General features: G+C 51.0%; 1 protein-coding gene across 2 annotated transcripts in view; it reads left to right on the forward strand.

The window, feature by feature from the left end:
• Positions 1-17,557, forward strand: part of Sdk2 (sidekick cell adhesion molecule 2) — a 277,776-nt gene that overhangs the window by 244,221 nt on the left and 15,998 nt on the right. For both annotated transcript variants that reach the window (XM_021175806.2, XM_085829438.1), the window contains 4 exons: positions 2,216-2,402; positions 6,159-6,296; positions 9,324-9,485; positions 12,535-12,660. In XM_021175806.2, coding sequence (XP_021031465.1) covers positions 2,216-2,402; positions 6,159-6,296; positions 9,324-9,485; positions 12,535-12,660 — 613 coding nt within the window. The remainder of the gene's footprint in view (positions 1-2,215; positions 2,403-6,158; positions 6,297-9,323; positions 9,486-12,534; positions 12,661-17,557) is intronic.

A 17,557-nucleotide genomic window follows, 5' to 3' on the forward strand; every position in this document is an offset into this window, starting at 1 on the left:
GAACCCAAGGAGGCCAGAAGAGGGCATCAGATCTCCTAGAACTGGACTTATAGGAGCTTCTAAGCCACTAGATGGGTGCTGGGAACCAAACCCAGGTCTTCTTCAAGAGCAGTCAGTGCTCTTAACCACTGAGCCATCTCTCCAGTCCCTTACTTCCTTTTTTAAAAAATTATTTATTTATTTTATGTGCACTGGTGTTTTGTCCACATCTTGTGTATATCTTGTGTGAGGGTGTGTCAGATCTTGGAGTTATAGACAGTTGTGAGCTGCCATGTGGTTGCTGGGAATTGAACCCGGGTCCCCTGCAAGAATAGTCAGTGCTCTTGACCATTGAGCCATCTCCCCAGCCCCTTGTCTCCTTTTCTAAAGCCCTTTCCTGACCTCGTGGTTTTGTTCACATCTCATTATGTCCTTGTTGGGTCTCTTTGCTGGAGGATTCATTCAAAGGCTTCTCCCATGATACAGGGACATCGCTAAATGGTAAAGTGCTTGCTGACAGTTTGCTGTGCTCTGGTGAGACACGGGCACAAGACAGTATACATAGAACTCAGGCTCCATCTTCAGCGGAGGGAGAGAGACCCTCCAGCAGAGGGCAGGAAGAAGGGAAGAGCGGGGAAGAAGGAAACCAAAGACAATCTCCCATAGTCTCTGCCCCCCCCCTCAAGCTGACTCTCTACTCTCTTTTCCAAACCCAACCCCAAGTACATTCTCATCTTCACCGTCCCTCCAAATCTCACCCTGCTAAGGCTGCTGATAAATGTGCCCTGTTCTTCATCAACCGGTCACAGGCTTCACCCAGCCCGTCTCCACAGCACCGTGCCTCACCCAGTTGAGACATGATATTCCCCTGCCTGTTTCTCCTCACACAGCCGTCACCCCTCTTCGGCCTCCCTACTGTTCCAGCTCCCCCTGCATTTCCACAGAGGCCCCGGAAACCCCTCTATCCCTCTCCTCAGGCCAGAAGAATCCAACAGTTCTTTGACTGTCTTCGCCAAGCTGCTGATGCTCAGGGAGTGTGCAGAGCTGTAGAGCTAGCCTTGAGCTCTTCCCCAAACGATGAATCCAGGAGACTGCTTTGTGGTTGTTGCATTCTCATAGTCAGTGGATGCGTGGGTGATTTTATGAATGGAGACCTCAGTTCCCCATATAAAAAGAATTTTTTTAAATGGAAGCAAGGCAGTAGAGAAGCAAATCTTTTGTAGTAACAAGATGTCCTAACTGCCTCTGCACACGCTGGGGGTGGACACTTTTATTAGCTCTTTCCTACTTTTATTGGTATGGAGGAAAGGAAACGCCAATAGCGTTCAGAACCCTCTCTGGCCAGCAGATGGAGCCAAATGATCGTCAATCCTGTACAGGGTTAGGAATGCCAGGCTGTATGTAACAGAATCCCAGCTCTTAATGTAGTTTGAGAGTCTTTGATGCGTGTTTAAAAGCACTAACCATGCTCATTATAGAGTGCCCGGAGGCTCCACGAAACTCCTGCTGCGCTGAGGACTTAAAAATCCTCCACAAGCATGTAACAATCCCCTTAGAAGCTGGCCAGTCCTTACGGCCTGCAGTCTTCTTGCTCGCCCCGGAAAGTGCGTGTCCTTAAGCCCTCTGCAGCTGACCAAGTCACAGGCCTAGCAAATGGTGCCAGCAAGAGATGAGCCACGAACCGATTGCCACCTCTGTCCAGCCTGCATCAGACTTCTCAGACTTTGATCCACGATTATCAGATTGGATTGCGCATATGCACCACCAGGAACTTTATTTACAGCGAGAGCTTTTTACAGGGGCCTTAGCAGCTGAGGCTGCCTTTGCCTATGTGGCAAAGCTGAGGCTCTCTGCTCCTCACCAGTGCCCTGGCATTACCAAGCTGCTAGCCCTGTGCCCCACACAGTGGAGCAGAGCCCATGATTGCTCCCGCCTCTCCAGCTCAGGCTGGTGAGACGACGCAGGTTCCTATTCTGAGGCTGACACGCCTGTTACATGGGACAGATACCAACCCCAGAGAAACAAGATACACAGGGGATGAAGTTTACCGATGATCAGAGGGTGGGTATTGACTACAAAAAGAAAAGTTCCCGAATCCTTCTTAAATAGCTCTTAGCTACTTCCATATTGTTTCCTGGTTGAAAGCAGGGGTGTCTTTGAACCCCGAGATGGGCAGGGGCAGAGGGGAGGCCTAATGTCTTCATCCCTCTCATCCCACAATCTTTGGTTCCCACAGATTTATTTCTGGGAAGTCCAGCGGAGGAACCTCACAGAGAGGGTGAAGACTCTCTTCCTGGCTGAGAACAGCGTGAAACTCAAGAACCTGACGGGCTATACAGCCTACATGGTCAGCGTGGCAGCCTTCAATGCTGCGGGGGATGGGCCGAGGAGCACCCCGACCCGGGGCCAGACTCAGCAAGCAGGTAGGGAGAAGTCTCTTGGGGAGGTCATGGTTTGGGGGACATACTGGTGTCCACGTCTGGTGTCAGAGCTATCTCACGCAGCCAGGGAACTGGGTTCAGATACCCAGGCCCCACTTCCAGATGCCCTGTGGAAAGAAAAGCCCAGCCTGCAAAGAAGGCTCTGTGTGTCCAGAAAAAAGAAAGAAAAGAAAAGAAAAGAAACGAAACTAAAAGAAAAGAAACTCTCACTGGGAACCTTGAGAAAGTCCCCAGATCTCACCTAGCCTGTTCTGCCCACCTTGTCTCAGCCTTTGGGACAAGCCGCCACTCCCCACCCCCATTTAGCTTTCTCCTCCTTTCTTGTCTCCTTGCCTTTGCTCAACACACCCCATGTTCATTGTCTTCTGTGAGCCCACACTTTTGCTTCATGCTGGTGACGAAACAATGATTTAAAAAAAAAGTCTGTGTCCTGCTGAGGCCAGGGGACAGGACATAAACAAGCACTGCACAGATGAACTGGCTGGGGGTGGCGGGAGCTAAGGGGAGCAGGGTGTGGTTCACAAGATGGCTGGCTACACCTGAGCTGAGCTTTGAGCCAGAGGAGACCAGCTGTGGGAAGCTCTGGAGACAAGCAGGAAGCCGGAAGCAGGATTCCTGTCAGAAGGACCAGCAGGTGCAGAGGCCAGGAGGCTGGAGGGGATTCGAGGGACAGACCCCGGTGTTGACAAGAGAGGTGGAGTGAGGTCCGATTTCCCAAGGGTCTGGAGAACAGGGTTTGTGTTGAGTGTGATGGGGAGACTCAGAGGGTGGGAGTGGTTAAGAATTAGAACTCTGCCTCAATGATTAAGAGCACTGGCTGAGCTGGGCAGTGGTGGCGCACGCCTTTAATCCCAGTACTTGGGAGGCAGAGACAGGCAAATTTCTGAGTTCGAAGCTAGCCTGGTCTACAGAGTGAGTTCCACAACAGCCAGGGCTATACAGAGAAACCTTGTCTCCAAAAACCAAATAAATAAATAAATAAATAAGCACTGGCTCTTCTTAAAGACCCGGGGTTCAATTCCCAGCACCCACGTGACAGCTTGTAACTGCCTGCTACTCCAGTTTCAGGGGACCTGATACTCTCACACAGGCATGCAGGCAGGCAAAACCACCAATGAACATTAAATAAAAATAAACAAATAAAATTTTCAAAAGGGCGGATTTCTGAGTTTGAGGCCAGCCTGGTCTACAAAGTGAGTTCCAGGACAGCCAGGGCTATAAAGAGAAAACGAAAAGAAAGAAAGAAAGAAAGAAAAGGAAAGGAAAGGAAAGGAAAGGAAAGGAAAGGAAAGGAAAGGAAAGGAAAGGAAAGGAAAGGAAAGGAAGAAAGAAAAACTGGCTCTGCCTTCTGGGCTGAGAGTCTGGAAGAGATGACAGAGAGAGGTGGGGACTAGACTCAGGCAGGATGGAAGAAGGAGAGAGGGGACAGATCCCCTTGTCCTGAGGTGTCCAAAGCCACTTTTTGGTCAGTGTCACACTGGATTCCCCTAGAATTCCCAGGGAGTAAGCAATGTAGTGTCTGTCTAACAATGAGGGTTAGAGTCACCCCAGAAAATAGGCTTTTTGATCCTGATCCCCTGGTAAGGTCACAGGGGAAAGGGCAGATGCTGGAACCAAGGCAGATCTGAGAGAATTCAGGATCTCTCTCTCTCTCTCTCTCTCTCTCTCTCTCTCTCTCTCTCTCTCTCTCTCTCTCTCTCTCTCTATCTCTCTCTCTCTTTTCCCCATGTGTCAACCCTCCAAAGCCATGAATTTCATATCTGCAGTTTCAACCAACCAAGAAAGGAAAATATTCCCCAAAATTGCTTCTGCCTGGGTGCAGCAGCACAGACCTTAAGAGGTGAAGCCAGGAATGGGCAAGAGCCAGGGCTCAGAGATGGCTCAGCATTGCTGTTCTTCCAAGAGACTGAGTTCCATTCCCAGAACCCACATTAAGTGTCTCACAACCACCTATATATAGCCTCAATTCCAGGGGACCCAACCCCCTTTTTGCTGGCCTCCATAGGCATGTGCGCTGGTGTGACACACACACACACAGACACACATGCACATAAAGTCAATCAGAGCCACCTTTAGCTACACAGCAAGTTCGAAACTGCCCTGAGCTAAGGGAGAATGCCTCAAAAGGCAAATAAGCAGGTGAAAATGTATCTATGCTGAAGACAGACAGCACCAAATAACAAATGTGTCTTTACTGAGCACTACAGACAGCACCGAGTAACAACTACTTAGTAAATAGATACAGTACTATTTGCATTGTATCAGGAATGGAAAGTAACCTAGAAATGAGTTAATGTATATGGGAAGTTCTAGATGATATCTCAGTGGTACCTCACTTGCCTAGCCTGAGAGAGGCGCCCTGGATTTAATTCCCAACGCCACAGATAAGGGAGGGGTGGGTACATAGAAGGATGTCTGTAGCTTCTTTGCCAAACGAAATGGAATTTTATATGAAACAAGCATCCTCCGATTTTTGTTAGAACAAATCGCCCGTTAGTACAGCCTTCTGCCCTGGCCTCCAGAAGGCGGCTTTTTCCAACCTGATACTTTCCTTACCGTGGCCCCCACTAGTCTTCAGTTGCTGCAGAAAGCAAACTGCCTGAGACAGCTCATAAGCGGGATCCTCTCTGGGACAAGATCCCACTCCAGGGCAGCCTTTCCCTCTCCTGGCTCCCCCGGGTCAGCCAGAGGCTGAGCTTGGGTGTGCTAGCCCCTCCGTCTGCCTGCCTGCCTGCCTGCCTGCCTGCCTGCCTGCCTGCCTGGCCATCTCGACTACACTTCATCAGTGTCACCGGTCAGACATGAGCCACCCCCCCCCAGGAGCCTAGAAGCTTCCGGCCCTGTAGCATAGGACAGAATGTCCTGTCCCACGTCCTTCTAACCCCCTAGTGTGTTGAGGGGGAGGGCAGGAAAGGGCCCTGAGTTCACCTCCCTCCTTCAAAGACAGCGAGGGAGATGGGCCGGAAGCTGTCAAGATTAGTTCTGGCCTGGTGGGAGGCAGCACTGGACAATAATAGCCTGACCATCCACCCAACCAGATTGGGATGCTGGAGGGTGGGGGTGCTTCCTGTCTTGCCTCTTTGCCCTCCCATTTCCCAGCCCCCCCCCCCAACACACACCAGAATCTTCCATCCTTGTGTTTTCAGAGTTACCCCAGGGGTCCTAGAACAAGAAAACATCTCTTCCAGAGGCTCTGGCTGTCCTCTGGTCTGGCTCCTGCTGACAGCTTAATGTCTCTATGCAAGCCCTGCCACCCAGGGATGAAAGGAACGCCATGTCTCCGGAGTTCTGACATCTCCTTTAGTGCCCACTCTGTATCCCAAGGCATCCCAACCCCACTCTACCAGGATGCTGAAAAACACACCCCACGGTGACAAGAAATGGTCTTGCCCCCATAGTGACCTTCAGGGGTCATCCGTTGTAATGCAGTGGCTGGTCCCATGCTACTAGCCAGGGCTCAGAGCCACCTAGGAGTGAGTCCAGATTCTCCATCTTTAAGGAGGTCTTTCTCCCCATGCCAGAGCCTCTGCTCTTAGCTGAGAGCTAGTGACGGCAAGGGAGGAGGAGATTTTGAGGGCCTTAGCTGACCCTTCCTGCCTTCTTCTTGTGCCTAGCCTCACTCTCTCTTCTTCCCGGGCATGGACCCAAGAGCTCCTGCTAGTTGCTTAGAGCCGACCTGAAGCTTTGCACTTCCACAGAAAGAGGAAAACAAAAAAACCCTTTGCTGTCTCTCCACAGCCCCCAGTGCCCCAGGCTCAGTCAAGTTCAGCGAGCTGACCACTACCTCAGTGAATGTGTCCTGGGATGCCCCACAGTTCCCCAACGGTCCTCTGGAGGGCTACAGGCTGGTGTACGAACCCTGCACCCCAGTGGATGGTAAGTGGGGGCGTCTCCCGTGTGACCTGAACTCTCTCCCCTTTCAAGGGCTGGTTTGTACCCATAGACCACACCGTGATCACTCCTCAGCAGTTAGATGTGGTGAGAATCCTCCTGTCTTATAAATGGGGAGATCGACCCAGGAATTGGGGTGTTTCTGAGAGATAAGCATGTGAGAGCAAAGTCACAGCAGCATCACAGAGCCGCAGTCTCCTGTGCAGACCAGGAACCTGGAACATACACACCCTGTTCCACAAACTGAATCAGGACTAGAGAGAGAGGGAATCCAAGCAAAACATGGTTGCCCCAAGAATGGACAGGACCCCAAAGAAAAGAGTCCTCTGGTGTTCTCATGTTATCCTGGGCCCCTTCCAAACCTCAGAGTTCTCAGCACACCCCCTCTGGAGGGCCAGGGGCCCTTTTAGAAATCTAATCAAAGCCTGGGAGCGTCTCCCCCAGGAAGATGTGGGACAGTGAGCAGCTACCACACTCTGCAAATGACTGTCCTAGCCCAGGTCAAATGCACTGTCTTCAAATCACTCTCTCCCTCTCCACCCCTGCCCTTCCCAGACCCCCCCCCCACCCAGACCCTCTGCCATGGGGCTCTCAGGAGGGCTTGGACGGGCAGCCCTGCCTGCTGGCATCAGGTAACTGCCAGCATTCTCACACAGTACAGCCCAATGCTGGCTGATAGGAATGAGCCAGGGGTGAGCCTTAGTCCCCAGAAGTCGCCACTGTTTTATCCCCTGAAGCTACATTAAGAGAACTCACGGGCAAGAAAGGGGCTGGGCTTCTCAATGGCTGGGACTACTTACAACAAGGCATAGGGAGAAGACTGCCCTAGAAGTGACACCCTGGTGGCAGGAAGTGATCACTTTTGTGCATGTGCGCGCTCACACACACACACACCTCCTAGCACTGGAGCCTGGTAAGAACAAGGGACAAAGCTTGGGAACATTAGGCAGCTCCAGTTCTGGGTCAGGGGTGGGGACAATGATCCTCAGTTTTTCTTGCCACCACCTAGGTGCCAGCCGCCCATCCTGCAGAGCCGGGCTGTGTCAGAACCAAAGGGGAGGCAGGTCCTGGAAAGAGATACAGGAAGGAACAGAACTAGGTCAGAGGACAAGAAGACAAGATGCAGGGGACCTAGACAGGCTCTTGTCTAAGTGGTTTCTTCCTGGCCTATCCAGAGACCTCCTACTTTGAGAAACAGAGTTCTTGGCCTCTCAAGATCTTCGTCCATCAGGGTCTAAACTCCATGTCCTTATAGGTTCCTGAGTCAGGGTGTCCATTTAGAAATGCCACAGCTCTGCAGCAGGCCAGCAGCCCCCCATTTTCTTATAGAGAAAGCCAAGGTCTAGGCCAGGATGGCGTCTGCTCAGCAAAGAGGACTCATTCAGTAAGTGAAAGGGCTAGAGCTGAGGCTCCATTGGCACAGTGGTTGCCTGGCATTCACAGAGTCCTGGGTACCGTCCTCAGCACCACATAAGTTAGCCATGGTGACTCACATCCACAATTCCAGCTCTCAGGAGGTATAGGCAGGGAGACAGGAGTTCAGGGAGTTTCTTAGCTATACAGGAAGGTTGGAGACCAGTTTGCATCACCAGAGACCCTGTCTCAAAAATAAATATGCCATAGAGAGAACACCTAGCGGTTTAGGGTCCTGGCTACCGCCACAAAGGGCCAATTCCTAAGCACCCGCATGGTAGCTCACAACTGTGCATAATTCCAGTTTTAGGCAATTCAATACCGTCTCTGGCTTCCTTGAGCACCAGGCATGCAAGTGGTATCCAGACATACATGTGAGCAGAATATCCCCTGTTCCACTCTGTTCCCTCCTGGGCTTGATGCTGGATCATTAGCATCTAAGGAAAAGAAACAATGTCAGGCAGTGGTGGCACACGCCTTTCTTTAGTCCTAACACCTCCGCAGCCAGAGGCATGGAAAGCTCTTGAGTTCGAGGCCAGAGTGAGTTCCAGAACAACCAGGGCCACAGAGAAACCCGTCTAAAAAAAAAAAGGAAATTAAATACATAAATAAATAAATTTAATGAAGTACCTACTATGTGTTTGGTGCACTCTCCTTTTATGTGAAGCTCCATTTCCTTATTAGGAATGCTCCTGACTCTCCTGACTCTCTAGACTTGTTGGAAGAATAAACTGAAACCATATATGTGTGTGTATATATATATATATATATATATATACATATATACATATATAATATTTATATGTTTATATATTTATATTATATATTTATTTATATTTTTTCTCCAGCTTTAAGGGAATTCATACACATACACATACACACACACACACACACACACACACACACACACAGAGGCAAGCTTAAGGGCTATAGCAGATTCTGAGGTGACCTTCTATAAGAGAACAAAACCTGGTCCTGACTCTCAGGGAGACTTTAGGGTTGGGAAAGTGCAGAGCACACAGAACCATCTTGTGGAAGCCCCCAATCCTGCCCCTGGCTGCCATGACCTTAGCTGCTGAAGCTTCAACCCTAAAAGCCACATGGTTACAGATGATGGGGCCCCTGGAGCTGGCCTCTCATTGGCCAAGAAGAAAAGAAAGGTGGGGCTGGGGTGGGGCTGGGATGGGGTTAGAATAGTCACCAGGTGCCATCCAGCCCCAATGCTGGAGGTATCTTCACAGAACATCCCAACACCAGCTGCCTGAATGTCACGTTCTGTGAGATGTTGGCCATGGGATGGGCTGAGGGGTGGTCTAGCAGTGAGACAGGATGGAGACTTTGTGGCTGTTCCCGGATGCACAGACAGGACATAGCTTTCCTCCGGGTACTTTAACCATGGGGTGGTTTTTTTTTTCCTGAGCTCTTTTCAGAGCCATGTTCCTGACACAGTGTTGGCAGCCTGTGGGCTTGAGTGACAGCTCGGTTGATTCCAAGAAATGGAGGCCACAACCGTCACCTCCTCCCAGGAGCTGCCAGTGGCCTTGGTGGCCCTGTTCCCACCAGCTACTGCAGCCCCTATTCATGGTCCTTCCCCCACAGGGGTCAGCAAGATTGTGACAGTGGACGTGAAGGGGAACAGCCCACTGTGGCTGAAAGTGAAGGATCTGGCCGAGGGCATGACCTATCGTTTCCGAATCAAAGCCAAGACCTTCACCTATGGGCCTGAGATCGAAGCCAACATCACTACAGGCCCTGGAGAAGGTAGGGGAGATGTCACACTGTCCTATGCCCCGCATCCTCAGGCCTCCAAGTAAGAGAGACCCAAAGACCTGTCTAGCTCTGAAGACACTGGGAAGCGGAGAGCTTCCCGTACTCCTCTATCCCTGCCCCAAGAGTCCTCCCTCTCTCCTCCTCCTCCCTCTTCTTGACTCCTCCTCCCTACCCCTCCTCTTAGCTTCACTTTTGTCCTCATCCTGGGCTTAGCATCTAAGTCACCGGGCTGTTCCTGTCCAAGCCTGGACTGACCCAGACCCTCTCGCCACACAGGCCCATACGCACATCCCAGGCTGACAGGGGGTCTGCCTTAATATAGAGCCCAGGTTGGCCTGCTACTCATGGTCCTCCAGCCTCATTTGCTCCAGTGCCAGTTTTACAAGGGTGAGCCACTACAACCACTGAGGTTTCCGCGTGCTCCTTCTTTCCTTCCTCTCTAACCCTCAGCCTTTGTCACCTCAGCCCCTGTCACCTCTGTCCAGGAAGGAGGCAGCCTGGCAGGCATCCAAACCTCCATCCTGGCCAGAACCACTTCCCTGTACCTCCCCGTCCCCCACCCAGCAGTGGCTGTCAGAGCAGGGGGCAGAAGACTCTCCCCCAGCTCTTGTCCGGTTGTACACTCCCTGGGTGGACACAGAGCTTCTGATTCCCATGAGATGCAGTCATCTCCTCTAACGATGACACTGGCACCTCCAGTAACTCTCTGACACACGAGCTACCTCCTGGCAGCCAGGACTGCCTTCCCCAACACCCAACACCTCTTTTCCCATTTTCAAGACAGGGTTTCCCTGTGTAGCCCTGGCTGCCCTAGAAGGGATACTTTTACAAATAGAAGGCCACTTTGTATTTGCATGTCAATGTTCTGCCCTTAGGGTCCCACCCTAATCCTCTCTGTCACTGCCCCTGGCCTCTGTCACTTCTCTCTCTCTACCCAGGACCCTGGGGGCGATCAGGGTTGAGTATCCTCTGGCCCTGTCAAGGGTTCAAGTTTTCCCATGCTGACCATAAAAATCACCTCCTAAGCAAGCCTGCCGCCCACACCCTCTCACGAGGAAGAATCCAGCCAGGCCCAGCCCAACTTCCTCCCGAAGGCCATCTCCTTCCCGTCCCGTGTCCCTGGGCCATCGCAGGCAGTGAACTTTCTCCAGGGTCTGGGCTAGAAGAGGAAAAGGCCTGGAGGGCCCTCTTGCCTTCTACCTGCTGTGGGTTTGTCACCCCCGTTTCTCATTCAGTAAGAACACGATGTGCAGGACCCCGGGAGGCTGCTGTCCCAGTCTCCTCAGCTCTGCCTCTCCTCCAAGACTTCCTGGTATCTAAAAGCTAGAAGAGAGTTGGCAAATAGCAGGCCACCTGAGCTCAGCCTGTTCCTACTTAAGGTTTTGTTTTTTTGTTTTTTGTTTTTTTTTTTAAGATTTATTTATTATTATAGCTACGCACACTGTAGCTGTCTTCAGGCATATCAGAAAAGGGTGTCAGATCTCATTATGGATGGTTGTGAGCCACCCTGTGGTTGCTGGGATTTAAACTCAGGACCTTCGGAAGAGCAGTCAGTGCTCTTAACCTCTGAGCCATCTCTCCAGCCCCCCCCCCTACTTAAGGTTTAAAGAGTTCCAGCTTGGAGTTTGTGGCACGGGATAGGGAAGGCGTTGGACAAGAAATAGAGGAGTGGAGAATACCAAAAAAGAAAGCCAACCTTACCCAGGAGGGCTCTACAAGACACAACACCTGCACAGCTGTCCTTGGCTCACCAGAAAAGCCAGTGGCAGCCCTTTTCTCTGTCCTGAGCGATGCCCTATACAGAGTGAAAAGCAGGGACTCCAAAGGCCTCCCCAGCCTGCACCCCACTCTCAGGTTGTGTCTCCCCTTTATGGGCCACAGGCAGGATGCTCCTTAGAGAAGGGAAAGGGCGGGGTGGGGGGGGGGAACTGAAGCTCTCCAAAACTGATGTCAGGAGTGGATATAGGGGCCTGGCAATGGGGTATTCCGGCTGTGTGCGAAGTCTCCGGCCTCCTGTCTGAGTTGAACGGCTCTCGGGGGTCCCAGAGGGCTTTGGTGAGAAGTTGGAGTTGTGTTGTCTTCTTATCAGGCATCGAGAGGCCATCAGTCAGCCTGCACTCATGCACACGCACTGCTGCCTCAGCCCCTGGTACTATGAGCCCATAGGAAGCATCTACTGTGTGCCAGGCTCTAGGGATGGTTAGCATCATGTCTGCTGGGAGACATGCCTGGTGGAGACCACACGCAGCAGGGGTCTCCAGGAAGGGTCAAGGCTTGTGCTGGTACACTCCCAGTGAAGTGATGCGGCATAGACAGATACCTGGCCCAGTGCTCTGTCAACACAGGCTGCCTCCAGTCTGCTAGTGCACCCTCCCTCTCCAATATCTCAGTCTGCAAGACACACCTTCTGCCAGGTTCTCCTCCTGAGGCTTCCTAGGGCCCCAGCCTGCTCTCTCCACACCTAGCCTAACAGCACATGCACCTAAGGGTAGCAGATTTCAAGTAAGAGACTGGACGGGCATTATCCCATGCCAGGCAAGGAGATGTTAAAGGGGCCTTCACCCCCTCAGACAGGCCTCCCTCCATCCCTGGGCACACTCCACCATCAGTCTGTTCACCTCTGCTGCCCACCGTGACATCTCCTTTCAGGATTATCCTCCCACAAGGCCCTTGCAGATGGGCAAACTGAGGCACCCCTGAGGGGCTCCATGAGTGGATCACGTGATATGCTCTGCCTGGTCTTGCATGCCTTCATCCTCTGTCTCTGCTCTGGAGTTCTTCCCAGGAGCATCGCTTACCCTGTCCTGTGCCTTGCCCTGGGATTCAGGAGGTGTGGGAATAACAGGAAGAGAGAGTGGCCACATCCTGGCAGGCCTGGCCCAAGATATGCTCTTCGGACCTAGCATTTGCAGGACGTCCCTGAGGCCCTGTGTCTAGAGTTGACCTGGCTGCCCAGCTCCCTCCCACCAGCACAGGTTGTTGTAAAGGGAGGCCACTCTTGGTTCCATGGGTGCCCTCATGCACTATGGGATGTTTGCAGGTGCCCCAGGACCACCGGGAGTACCTATCATCGTTCGGTACAGCTCAGCCATTGCCATCCACTGGTCCAGCGGAGATCCTGGCAAAGGGCCCATCACGCGCTACGTAATAGAGGCCAGGCCTTCAGGTACGCCCTGCTCAGGCTGGGCTATCTTCCCTCTGTGGCCCACGCCCTACCCTTCTCCCATCTTTACCCTTGGGCTTGTTCCCATCCTCCATCCATGAAGGTATGTAGGTGTGCTATTATTGTAAGTGAAGCTGGAGTTGGGGGACAGAGGACAGGGCTTTCTCCTTAGAGCCAGACTCTTGCTTAAGAATCCCCGGAAACAGTTGTTAGCACCTTGTAGGAACCAGCTAAGGCTAAAGGTTGTTCAAGGAGCCAGAGTAAGGGCTGGACAGTCAAGTGTTCAGGCATGAGGACCCAATTTCAGCTCCCCAACACCCCATAGAAAAGTCATACATGGTAGTGCACACCTATAACACCAGCACGGGGCAGAGCCCTAGAGTTTGCTGGCTAGAATTGGCAAGCTCTAGTTTCAAAGAGACATTGTCTCAAGAAATACGGTGGAGAGCAATTAACAGACATCAACATCTCCCTCTGACCTCCATACACAAGTGCACTCACCCTCGAGCGTGCACACACGCACTCGCACGCTCATGCATGCATGCACACCCATGAAGACCACGAAGCCAGAAAAGCAAGGCTTGGCTCACGTTAGCTAAATGCCCACGTCCTGCTTGTGACTCACTTTGTCATCCTACCGACCTCTCCTGTCAAGCCTGAAATCGAATCACAAGAACTTCCAAAGCCATCAGGCGCTGAGCAGCTGATAAGTCACTCCTGAGGGGGCTTGCTCTCCGCTCCTGTTTCACTATCGGCCCTGCACCTGCTTCCCAGGCTCCTGTTCCATTACTCCGCAAGCTCCAGCTCCCTCTGTTGCTAGGTTTCCAAGCTAATCAGAGGAGCCCAAGTCAGCTGAGAGCTGCCTGCTTGATCTTTGTATTCTGAGGCTCTGCGCCTAGGCGATAGAAGTTGAGAAAGATAAGATAAGTCTTTGCTGCCAAATGAGAATTAATAGTCAGAGGTAGGAGAGCCTAGTAGTAGTTGACACGTGCATGCAGGTAGATGCCTCTGGTGTAATTCCTCAGGTGCCGTCCACCTTGTTTTATGAGACAGGGCCTCTCACTAGCCTGGAACTCACCAAATTAACCTAGGCTAGCTGGCCAGCAACCCCCAGAGATCATCCTGTCTCTCCAGCACTGAGCTCCCAATCGCTTGCCACTGTGCCTGTGTCTGGCTTTTGAAAACAAAGATTAAAAAACCTGGGTTCTAGGGACTCAAACTCCGATCTCAATGCTTGCAAAAGAAGCAGTTTGCTGGCGGAGCCGTTTCCCCAGATTACTTCTTATGGAGACTTGAACCAGCTCCCACCACCACCACCACAGGTTGTACATTCCTCGGGGTGGCTGGGTCACCCCAATAACAAAGAGTTAATTATTCTTGGAGCTCCTGGAAGCCACCACCACCCACCACTGCCCTAATCTCACACTAACCATCACAGCCACGGTAGCTCAGTGTCTAGCAAACTCAGATGCACCAAGTCGCCTACACTGCAGGTGGTGCCGGCTCTCCCCCCTACCCCAGATGGTCCCTCTCTGGTGCCGGCTGTTGAGTTGGCCCAGAGGCCTTTGCATGCATCTCCTCACCAAGGCCTGTGCCTGCTTATTCCACCAAAGTCAGCGGACCCAGTGCCAGGCTGTGGAATGTTGGCCCCGGACCTCAGCCTGTTGCTTTTCCAGTGTTTCCTGGGAGGCCCAGCATGAGCCACTGTCCTTCCAAGTTTGGGGGTTGTGACTTGGTGCACACAGGTGGAACAGAGGAAGGACTGAGCCAGCATCCCGTGACAGATAGAGAAGGGTCAAAGCCAGCAGTTCTAAGGAGGACCAGACAGTGGGAAAGCAGGGGAAGGGAGCCCTGAGGATGCGTGGACAACCCTTAATTAAACCTGTTGGAAAGTGAGCTGCTTTTCAGAGATGGCTGTCTCCCCTCCTCTGGGCTGCCTTCCCCTCTTTTATCCTCCCTCCATGCTAATGAGCTCCTCATGACAAAACAGCCCTGGTGACACAAAATATCCCTGCATTGCTGTGCTTTGTGCTACACAGACTAAGCTAGACATACCGACTTTGAGCCATTTAGCTCTCAGGCAGAGCAGAGCAAGGGAGGGGACTGGACTGGGACTGTGAACTGGCTCCCACATCTGCTGACTCTGAGGACTGAGGCCATTGAGGGACATTCTAGCAGCTTCTGGCTTGGTCTCACTGCCCAGCCCCCATCCTTTGTTTGTGTGGGGTACAGAGAAGGGGGAGTGGATATAAAGAGCAGGCAGGAGACCTCAGCCTCTAGAAGACAACAGCAGGATTCTCCATGAGCTATTAGCAAACATCGGTTGCACCCACCGCTTTTCCCGGGTACCATGAGGAAACTCAATGCCAAGAGTCGGGTAGCTCAGCAGAAAATGCCAGCACTGTTAGCCATGTCACTGTGACCTTGGCAAGACAAGTTAAGTTCTCTGAGCCTTGTCTTATCTGTCAGACAGGAGAAGTTCTTACCCCCTGTCATTGTTATAGCTACTCCCCCCCACCCCCAGCCCACATCAGGTTGTATGACACAGGACTGTCAGCTGCTATGGGAGAGCCACATTGTTACAATAATCGCATGAGGATCTGAGCCCCACTACATCCCAAGGAATGAAGTGCCGAGCTAAGCATTGACCTGCGTGATAATACTATGAGAAACGCAGGGGAAAGTCAGAGCTCCTAGATTTAACACACGCCACGAAGGTGTCTGAGCTAAGTGCTGGTGTATAAGGATATAAAGACGAGTCACACATGATCCTTAAGGATTGCACAGCCTCGAAGTAGGGAGAGGAGCCGGGAGATTAAACAAAAAGATAATTGGGTAACTGGATGTGCTGGCACAAGGAAAGAGGAGGAGGCAGGGAGTTGTGAGTGCCAGATGAGCTTGGGCCACAAAGTGAGACCCTGTCTCAAAAAATTTTAAATTAGAGGGTTGGAGGGATGGCTCAGCAGTTAAGGACACTCACTGACTGCTTTTCTAGAGGACTAGGGTTCAAATCCCAGCACCCACCATGGCAGCTCACAACTGTCTGTAACTCCAGATCTAACTCTGACATGCATGTGGGTGGCAGCTCACAACTGTCTATAACTCCAGATCTAACTATGACATACATGTGGGTGGCAGCTCACAACTGTCTGTAACTCCAGATCTAACTCTGACATACATGTGGGTGGCAGCTCACAACTGTCTGTAACTTCAAGATCTGACATCGTCTCACATAGACATATATGCAGGCATAACACCAGTTCACATAAAATAAAGGTAATTTTAAAAAATTAAAATAACGTAGGTAATAATCAAGTAGATATTCAAAAATACTGACAATGAGGCAGGAAAGATCACTCTCTGGGTAAATTGCTTGCTACCCAAGCATGAGGTCCCGAGTTTGCATGCCCAGCATCCATATAAGAGCTGAGGAGAAAATCTGTGACCCCAGTACCAGGAGGTAGAGGCAAGCAGGGATCCCCATGGTCTATGCCCAGCCAGTCTAGCTGATTGCTGAGCTCAAGATTTGATGACAGACCCTCACTGTCTCAAAAGAATGAGGTGAAGAGAAATGAAGGAGGAGCAAAGGAGACCCAGACATGACCATGCACACACACCACACACACACACACACACACACACACACACATGCATAATGCATACTACCAGCCATGGCTCAGGACCCAGGGCCTTCTGGGAGAATCTCTGAACAGACAGACCTCATACAGGCTTCGGTAAACTTGCAGGGTCTATGATGCAGAGAGGCAGGCTGCCCTTGACCTGGCTTGCAGCACACTTGGACTTGGTCCAAAATGTTTTTTCAAATGATGCTAGGGCAGTGGTGGCTACTTATGTCCCAGATTCCCCTGCTGGATCCGAGGGAAAGTGTGGTAAGAGCAACACATTCCTTCAATCCGGGAGAGAGTGTTCTGGAACTGGGAAGCCAGCCCTGGTACAGGAGAGCAGCTCAGAAGTTCACGGAAGAATGAGGTCCCTGAGGGTGAGGCTGGGGCCGCTGCGGCAGGGAGAGCTGGGAGATCAAGACAATTCTATAATACATATCCTGTTATATATGTATATTATATATATAGAATATAATATAGAATAAGAATATAATTGCATATATAATATCTATGCAAATATACTAAATATATTTTGGATAGACACATATAAATTTTCTTATGTGATATACCATATATGCATAGCCTAAAAATTAATTTTATACACTATTTTAGTATTTTGTACATGAAGTAAAGTTTAAGCGTGTGTAGTCTTTCTGCTTGAGATGTTATAGGTCTCAAAATGTTTCTTTTTGGGAGCATTTTAGATTTTACTTTTTTTTTTTTAAAGATTTATTTTATTATATGTAAGTACACTGTAGCTGTCTTCAGACACTCCAGAAGAGGGCGCCAGATCTCGTTACGGATGGTTGTGAGCCACCATGTGGTTGCTGGGATTTGAACTCTGGACCTTCTGAAGAGCAGCCGGGTGCTCTTACCCACTGAGCCATCTCACCAGCCCCTAGATTTTACTTTTTTATTCTTTTAAGTCTCACTGTATATCCCAGGCTGGCCTCAAAGTTGATATCCTCTTTCCTTGACCTCTGGAGTGCTAAGATCACAGGCATGTCGATATGAAAGTTTAGTTTCTCTGATTAGGATGTTCAGCCTGTACTGGTTTGGTTGTTAAAGAATTTATTGCATGGTACATTTTTTAAAATGTTTTACAGATGTTTTAATTTTAAAGAAAAGATTTTAGAGGCACACTCTCTCAGAAAGTATCTGTCTCTAAGACCTCCACAAGGCCGTCCTAAGAGCCAGGCTCAGGCATGCACTGGGCCACTGATTAGATGGGACCCGTTACTCAGGGGGTTGCAGCTAGAACCAGATCAGCTGGGATC

This window comes from Mus caroli, unplaced genomic scaffold (genome assembly GCF_978045245.1).
Source record: "Mus caroli unplaced genomic scaffold, Mus_caroli_1 scaffold_13, whole genome shotgun sequence".
In the NCBI taxonomy this organism is placed as follows: Eukaryota; Metazoa; Chordata; class Mammalia; order Rodentia; family Muridae; genus Mus; species Mus caroli.